This window comes from Aythya ferina (assembly GCF_964211825.1).
Source record: "Aythya ferina genome assembly, chromosome: 12".
In the NCBI taxonomy this organism is placed as follows: domain Eukaryota; kingdom Metazoa; phylum Chordata; class Aves; order Anseriformes; family Anatidae; genus Aythya; species Aythya ferina.
The window spans coordinates 1,022,488-1,031,550 of NC_140308.1; the positions used below are offsets into that span (position 1 = coordinate 1,022,488).

Genomic DNA, 9,063 nt, shown 5'->3' on the forward strand with positions numbered 1-9,063 from the left:
GAAATACAAACTGAACGTACTCAGTAAATGTATGCCTTCCCTGGTCTATACACAATCAGATGCTTCTGTGATTCCACTGGCAGAATTATCTCCGTTTGTTCCCCCACCACCACTATTACAAATTCACACTGCTCCCCTTCACCAATACTGCCAGATTGAAAGGAGAAAGCAAGGGACACAACCATTAAGTGTCCCTCCGCCACATTCCTGTGGTCTTGTAGGCCAGCAGTAGTTAAATTAGAAAGCAGCTGGCAAGCAGAGACTCCGTAATGCCATGGCTGATGGCTGCCCAGAGAACGTCACTAGTCTAACAAGCACCTAGGCATGAACATGACACAGGACATTTTATAGAAATAGAAACCAAGTTTCTGAAACATCTAAACACTTCGCAGTTAAAAAACAAATACCAGTTCCTGATGGAAGGTCCAACATTCCTGGTCCCCAGGGCTGGAAAAGAGGCCAGGACATGACAAAAGGCATAGAAAAGACTGAGGATCTCAGCACCAACAGTTTTCATCCTGCTAGTGACACAGCAGCTGACAGCAGCAGAGCTTGGTTTGGAAAAGCCTACAGAGGCATCGTTCTGTGTGACAGTAAGAACTTGAGCAGAGTTAACGACACCTAACAAATTAAAAGGAAGAGAATTAGGGCAAAAAATGAATTCCGAATGAAGTGAATTCAGAACAGAGTTGCAGGTCGTGCCGTTCAAGACAGTGTGCAATTTTCTGCTGATGAACTTTCTTTCAAAATGCACAGTCACCACTGACACTAACGGAACCGATAATAGGATGGCGAGCCAAAACACAGCAGAGGTCTCCCCCACAGACAGCACGATGCATCTGGGACAGTGACTTCCCCCTTGAGGTTATCAAAGCCATTATTCAAGGCAGGCCAGAGGTCAGTTTAGCATTAAAAGTCAAATTCATGATTACACAGCTGTTTTGTGACAATTTATTCTTCTAATTTTTCAATTCAGAGTATTGTTCTTAAACCTCTGCAAAGTTGTCCATACCCTAAAAAAATAAAAATAAAGGAAAAGAAAGGAGAAGAGAAGTAAAGCCCAACAACTAACAACTGAATCATTTGTTCTGGAGGGGAGGAACCTCTCCGCTCCAGGTCGGTCGCCAGGTGCTCGCTTACAGGAGAACGTCTCTAAACTTTGAACTTCAGCTCAGCAATCATGAGCCAAATCATAAATAAGTATTGATGTTTGCCACTCTACAGTTAAATTACATCAGGCATCAATGCAATCAACTCATTAGCCGTTTTTTATTGAGCACCAACATTCATTACTTACTTTTCAATTCTTTGATTAAGCAACATATTGCCTGTATTCCCAGTCTACATCTACCAGCTGATTAGCTCAATAATACTGATAATCTTCTCAAGTCAAAAGAGCTGGGAAGGGAAGTAACTGAAATCCCTATGAGCAGACTCAATTTACTCCTTTTGTGTATAACATCAATACACTAAACTACCAGCAATACAATCCAGCAAATGAAACTTCAAATGCACTAAGTTAGAGAGTAATTTTAACAAAAAGTCACAGCAGGTCATTAAAATGCCCCTTAATTGTCTCTAGATCATACTCCGTTATCCTTCAACAACCTTCCTGGCATGCTGAGATTTTAAATCTCTTCTGACTGATGTAAGACCCAAGAACAGAATTGAAGCGTGATTGTCACATACGGAGTCTGAATGCCAAAGGTCAGAACAGCTTACTGGTATGCTGGCCCGCTGCTCCAAATTTTATATCTTTTCTGTCCCTCGGTTATTGCCTGACATGATTTAACAACTGTAATTCCTTATTTAACGATGTCAAAGGTTTTTAGGAAATTGACTGTATTTCACCAACGATATATTTCTTCTTGATTACAGAGTGGTTAAAATGATTTTAAACCAAGACAGCAAAATAAAGCAGTAATAAAATCAATAAAAGGTGCTTTAAACATTCCTTCTATTAGGTAATGGCATTTAAAATATCCGTAGCTTGTAATGGCACTTAGGATATGCCCAAAAATCAATGAGCTAAATTACTTATTGAACTAGTTAATTTGAACATTGAGTTTTATATGTATATTGATAAAACAAGCTACAAGAACGCCGCCTAGCTTTGAATTCCACGGTCAGACGTCTCCCTCTGCTGGAAGGAGCCCCTCAAAGCACCGCCGGATTTTTATTTTTCAGACAAAACCGGCACTAGAGGACGCAACGCCTGGAAGACGCCACAAGAGGCCTCAGCTTCGCCCCCAGTGTGAGCGAAATCGCGATCGTCGCAGCTGCGAGGTGTCGGGATACGGAACAGCAGCACAGAGCCTGGGACCTCACCCGGCACTGCCACACTGCTCACACCTCAAAAAACGTGTCCTATGGGGAAAGCGTGGAAAGAAGGAACGTGGTGTTTTTAAAACAGTGAGGCGATTAGCACTCTGCCAGCACTTTTTGTCTTAATATCCCCGCGCTGGGTTGGGGAGCAGCTCGCCGTGAGGTACCACTGACAAGCTCTGTGCCTGCTGGCTTTGAGTGTGAGCTGCGTCTCTTTTAGGAAAAACTATACTTCAGAGAGGAAAATGTTTATTTAAAAAAGCCTGGGGGCTGTTGTTGCCTACAGAGCACATAACAGGGGCTGGAGGCGACCCCCAGCAGCCCCGCGCCCGCCCTCACAGCGGCCGGGGCGCCGCGTCCCGACTTCCCCAAGATGGCGCCGCGCCGCCGCCAGCCCGGCCGCACCTTCCCAAGATGGCGGCGGCAGCGCGGCCCGCCTCCCGCGACCTCCCCAAGATGGCGGCGGCCGCCCGCCGCCCCGTCGCAGATGGCGGCCGAGGCCCCGCCCGGGCGCGGGGCAGGCTGGGAGCGGAGCCGCGCGGCGGGGAGCGGGGCCTGCGGCGGGCGGGGCGCGGAGCGGGGCCGGGGCCGGGGCCGGGGCCGGGGCCGGGCGGGCGGCGGGCGCCATGCCGGAGCTGGCGGTGGAGCGGGTGGTCGTGCACCCGCTGGTGCTGCTCAGCGTCGTCGATCACTTCAACAGGTGGGGCCGGCCGCCGGGGCCGCCGCGGCGCTGAGTCACGGGGCCCGGCCCGCGCCGCGCCGACGGGCACCGGGCACCGGGAGGGGAGCGGGAAGGGAGCGGGGACGGGGGCGGCCCCGGGCTGGGGGCAGGGGGCAGGGGGCGGGTGGGCCCCGATCGGCCGGAGCCGGGCCCCGGCCCCGCGCGGCGCCGGGATCGCGGCCTGTGGCGGCCGCCGGGCCCGGGGGAGGCGGCGCGGGCCGGGCCGGGGCCGGGGCCGGGGGGGCTGCGGAGCCCAGGGCCGCGTCCCGGAGCTGCCCGCGGGGCCGAGCGAGGCCCGGAGACCCCAACTGCCCCCTCCCGGCCCTGGGGCAGCTCCCGGGGCACCTCCCGGGCGGCCCCAGCGCTAATGGGCAGCGCGGGGAGCAGCTCGCGGTGCCCCCGAGCCCCCCGGGCCCTGCCCCGTGACACAGCACCGCGCGGCCCCGCGGCCTTCCCTGTGTCACTGCGGTACCGGGTTTGGCTCTCAGTGCACCCGGGCAGCTTTTTTTAACGTAAATCAGCGGTCGGTGACCATCCACGCCGCCCTTTGTGCCATCCCGCCCGCGCTGCGTGGCTTGCACGATTGGGAGGCAGCGGCTGCCCCGCTGTTACCTTGTCCCCGAGGGGCTCGGTGCCAGGGCTGACCGCCTTCTCCATTCAGGATAGGAAAAGTTGGAAACCAGAAGCGAGTCGTCGGTGTGCTGCTGGGCTCGTGGCAGAAAAAAATCCTGGATGTGTCCAACAGTTTCGCAGGTGAGTTTGGGTGTCCCACCATATTAGAACCTACCCAGTTGCTCAATCAGGTGCATCACATACTTTTTTCTTACGCCACCCTGACAGGCCACAGATTCTCTCCACCTAAAAGCAGCCTGTATCAAACAAAAAAATGCTAACTGCCAGCTGTCAAAAATACTGCTACCGCAGCCTGTCTCGTCCCGCATCTTCCCTGTAACATTGTGCCATGTGCAGAGTTTCAGCAGCAGGTGTAAACCTTTTTTAAAATGCTGGCAAATGTTTTGGTGCATTGGACTGGCTGACCTCTGCTGAGTGATCATGTCCCAGCTTGCAGAACAAATCACAGCCCTGAGTGCTGATGTGGCTGTTTCCTTCTTACGTAAAGATGTAATGTGTACTTCAGCTTTAATTCTTTTCCTCAGATTTTGTCCAGTTACAGTTTCCTCTTAAATACTTATATGTGATAGTAACAGTAGTTTTTGAATCCATGGCTTTCACTAACCCATTTGTGTTAGTTACATCATTTTCTTCCCAGTGGGACCACTCAATGACAAGGCAAAAATATCCCAGTTTACATACGCGGTTTTTCAGTTTGTATTGAGTTCTTCTCCCAAATGGGGACTTTTTTTTTTTTTGGCCAATTTTTTTAAGGCTATTTTTTCCAGTTGAGTTGAAAAAAGTTGAAAAAGTTGTTTTGTTGGTTTTGTTTTGTTTTTTTTTTTTTACTTTTGACAGCCTTTCAACTATGAACCCTTAATATTCTTGTAAATTGTAGGGCTGAAAGCAGCCTGTTCTCAAAATTGAGCTTGTGTCCCTGTACACATGCTGACTGATGAAATAACGAGCCCTGTACTCAAGGGTAAACAGTCCTTACTTAAAGTGCGTCTTTGGGTTCTAGTCGTTCATGAAAGCACTGATTAATTCTGCGCTGAAAATGAATTTTTCTCTGAGCAGATTTCTGTTGATCAACAAGCTACAAAGTCTACAGGGATCCTCAGTTTATCATATCGAATGTCTGTGCACAGCAAGTTACTTTTGTGTAAGGGAGGATTTCTCTCTGATGTTTTGACGTTCTCAACTGATGATAACCTTCAAAATGTTTTGCATTTTATTTTTCTGTTCTAAAACTGTTAGGAAAGGGAACTGACCAGCGCCAAAATTTATCTCCTGCAGTGTAACGTTGCAGAACATTTGAAACTGTTTAAGATCCGATCTCCCTTAGCAGCCAAAGCTATCCTAAAACATGGTGGTTCTATAAATACTTCCGGTCTAGAAGTTGGATTCTTAAATACTGATATTTTGTTTTATTCGCAGTTCCTTTTGATGAGGACGACAAGGATGATACCGTGTGGTTCCTAGACCATGACTATCTGGAGAACATGTATGGAATGTTTAAGAAGGTCAACGGTAAGTTTAGATTGTCTTGCAGTCATGGATATGCTCCTGGAAACTTCAAAATCTTTGTCTGCCTCAGAAAGTGGATTCATAGCTAAGTAGAAAATTATTTGCTCGTGTAAGAAGCTGCTCCGTACTAATTCCTTGCATGGCTTCACTTTTGCTAATGCTTACCCATGGATTAATTTGTGCAAGTAGTTTGTGTTCTTAACACATTCATTTATACCTTGTTATTTTTCCCAAGTAACTCTTCTATACAGATGTGCCCTGAAATTGCTTCTTATGAATGTAAATATTACAAACACAAATTTCAAGTAATAATTCTATTATTCCTTACTATGGTTTTAAAAACTGTCTTCGCTACTTGGTTTGAGGCTTTAGAGCTGAATGTCCATTCATAACTTCAATTCCCATTATTTTTTTTAGCCCTAGGAACAGTTGGTGTTCTCGTGAAACAGTTTATATTTCTAGAATTTTTACATTCTTAGATGTCAGAGTTTCAAGCTGACAGATCCCAGCATCTGCAAAATTAGTACATGATATGAAATAGTCTAGTTACGAACCTAGGAGTAAAGTAATTGATGCAAACTAAGATTAGTAAGATGTCTTTGTCATTCGTCATGTCATTGTCTTGCCTGCTCTGATTCATTTTTTCCCTGCTTTACACTCGTCTTCTACATGCATCAGATTTTCACCCCTGATTCAGTCTCCACCTAAATCTTTCTGTTGTTGTCTTACCACACGATTCTGATTTAGAATCCTTTCTGTTTTTCCTCAGCTAGAGAAAGAATAGTTGGTTGGTACCACACAGGCCCTAAACTACACAAGAATGACATCGCCATCAATGAACTGATGAAAAGATACTGTCCTAACTCTGTAAGTGCTGCACTTTCTGTTTGGTTTTTTGCTCTTTCTTCCTGAATGGGGGACCTGGGAACCCCTGGCCCTTACCTTTGTTATGGGTGATACAGCTTGTTAAAAACTCACCTCAAAGTCTTTTGAAACATCTGTAGACGTCTGGAAACAACACCTGCACAGCCAGCATACCATTGTTAGGGAATGTAGAGCTGACTTGGGTATTTTTTTCTAGTCCTTGAGTAAAACTTGGGTTTCTGAAATGTTTGCTTTTTTGCTTTTTTTCCATAAGGTGTTGGTGATTATTGATGTGAAACCTAAGGACTTGGGGCTGCCCACAGAAGCTTATATTTCAGTTGAAGAAGTTCACGATGTGAGTATTCAATGTTTCCATTAAAAGATGAGTGTTAGTTTCCCGGGTTTTCTGAAGGATGCACATCCCTGTGGCTGGCAGCCAAAATCTGCTGAAACCAGAGTTTAATCCCAGCAGTGGTGTGAGCCTTTCTAACTCAAGTTTTCATCCACCAGTGCACTTGGAAGAAAAGCTTTGTGTTACAGTTTGACCTCAGGAATTCCACAGTTCAGCTTTCTGTATGATTTAGATGCTTCTTACCTGTTTCTGTCACTTCCATGGCCACAGTCACTGATTGGAACCCGTATAATTAGTCACTTCTGCACCTATGTTTGCAGAGGTATTCTGAGTACTTGTGTGCTTATTCATTTGTTCACCAGCCAGTGCTGAACAGGCAGGTCAGGCATGAGCAAAACTAAGTAATCACTTGCAGCACTCTGCACCCAGGCAATGTACAGTAGTAAATCAGCTTCAGCTTTTCATTTCCAACTGTTTGATTTAAATTACATTCTGAACATACATAAAGAAGTTTGATCCTCTCGCCTTTCTGAGGCCCTCACTAGAGAGAGAAAGCTGTTTCTAGTATTACAGGTCATATATCTGTGGAATTTGTTCTTAGTTATGTGAATTCACAGTGGCCTCAGTAGTGCTTTCTGTTTACAGCTGTATATTGGTCTGGGTAATGACTTTGAAAACAGACTGGTAAAACTCATTCTCAGTAGTTCAGGTGATGGCTCTCTTAAACATCTTCCTTAATCTCAGTTGTGTAGATTTTAATTTGAATTAGATTGATTCACATTAGTATTGTTTTCTAGAATTGCATACTTCTAACCAGTGAAAGCCAGGATGACAAAAGGTGTCCTAAAGTGTAATAAGGTTATATTGGGAAAGAAAGAAATTAGGATATTTAGTGAGATTTTCCATTTTACCCACTAGTAGACTAATAGACAAATAAAGTACATTAATTGAAAATTGCACAGAGCACAATAAGAAATTGCTAGCATTTCTGGACTTGTGGCAGAAATACTAATTAAAACAAGAAAAAGGCAGCTTTTCCTCTCTGATTTCTGGTGGACTATATGTAACTACTTTGCTAAATTCATTAGTACAGTTTCTTATACTCTATCTGAAATTGTGTATTTTTAAGAGGTGTTGTGATTCACTTACAAACTTCTCCCCTTAGCTGTGTCCCACGTTGTTTTGCCCTAATTTGACCCGTTGCCTCTTCCTGATGCTGTCGTGCAAACAGGCCTCAGTTAATCTTACGCTTAACAATTGTTCACGTTGCCTCCTGTTCACTTGAGACACCTGTACTGGCTGGTCTGTGAGTGTCTTTGTGCCTGTAGCCAGCTGTGTGCCCAGTCTAACCCTGTCCCTTGTGTTCGTGCCCCTCCAAGGATGGCACTCCAACCTCCAAGACGTTTGAGCACGTGACCAGTGAGATCGGAGCGGAGGAGGCAGAGGAAGTTGGTGTTGAACACTTGTTACGGTAAACACCTTTAAAATTAAAACTTTCTCAGGCGACTTGCCCAGGGGAAAACAGGGTCCATCTGGCATCTCCCGGTGCCAGCTTCCTGGAGGAAACGCAGAGCTTGTTAAACATGCTGCTCAAGTTCCAAGAGCGTATTCATTTAGCAGTCTGGCTTGGCACGTTCACTCATTGCTCGTGAGACGTGTATCTGCCCACTTAAAGTCCATGAGATGATGAAAACTACGTAGTCATTGTATCAAAGCTGTGGAACATTGTGGTTTGGGACTGTCTCCAGCCACGGCATACCTCACAGGAGGACTGGACGGGTGCGTAGCAGGTTTATCGCTAGCTGACGAATTGGCAAAGCTCGCCAGTCATCAAGAAAAGAGAGCAGTCACCCAATCCAAGCTGTTCAACTTCTCAAGTGTCAGAAATTCTGATGTTTTATTTCTTAATATCCCTCTAAGTGGTGTTATTAATATTATTCCAAATAGAACATTTGTGCACCACAGGATACAACAGTGACCTATTTTAGATACACTTTCTAATGTAAATCAGTTTGTTCTCATTCTTTGACTTAAAGCATTCAGTTTAATTGTCCTTTATCTGGGCTTGAAATTGCTCTTCTTTCTAAGCTGGAAGACCTCTCAGTGACTATGCATAGCCTGGTAATGAGCATGCAGTGTAACGTTCCAATGCTGAGGCTTTGTTATGTGTGTTTCAGAGATATCAAGGATACCACGGTGGGCACCCTGTCCCAGCGGATCACGAATCAGGTCCATGGCTTGAAGGGACTGAACTCCAAGCTTCTGGACATCAGGAGCTACTTAGAGAAAGTAGCCATGGGCAAACTACCCATCAATCACCAGATCATTTACCATCTTCAGGATGTCTTCAACCTGCTACCAGATGTCAACCTGCAGGAGTTTGTCAAGGCCTTTTATCTGAAGACCAATGACCAGATGGTGGTAGTTTACCTGGCTTCTCTTATTCGTTCGGTGGTTGCCCTGCACAACCTCATTAACAACAAGATTGCCAACAGGGATGCAGAGAAGAAAGAAGGACAGGAAAAAGAAGAAAGTAAAAAAGAGAGGAAAGATGAGAAGGAGAAAGACAAAGAGAAGAGCGATGTCAAGAAAGAGGAGAAAAAAGACAAAAAGTAAAATGTGTAGTTTTTTTATTTGTAAATTAAAAATCTTGTAAACTAAA

The 9,063-nt window shown here is 45.7% G+C and overlaps 1 protein-coding gene across 1 annotated transcript; it reads left to right on the forward strand.

Annotated features, from left to right (window-relative positions):
- Window positions 1-2,880: 2,880 nt before the first annotated feature.
- On the forward strand, window positions 2,881-9,063 carry PSMD7 (proteasome 26S subunit, non-ATPase 7). Its single transcript, XM_084533106.1, has 7 exons — window positions 2,881-3,025; window positions 3,708-3,799; window positions 5,096-5,188; window positions 5,955-6,052; window positions 6,324-6,404; window positions 7,781-7,872; window positions 8,579-9,063. Exons 1-7 carry the CDS (start codon window positions 2,952-2,954, stop codon window positions 9,015-9,017), a joined length of 969 nt encoding a protein of 322 aa, XP_084389232.1. The 5' UTR covers window positions 2,881-2,951; the 3' UTR covers window positions 9,018-9,063.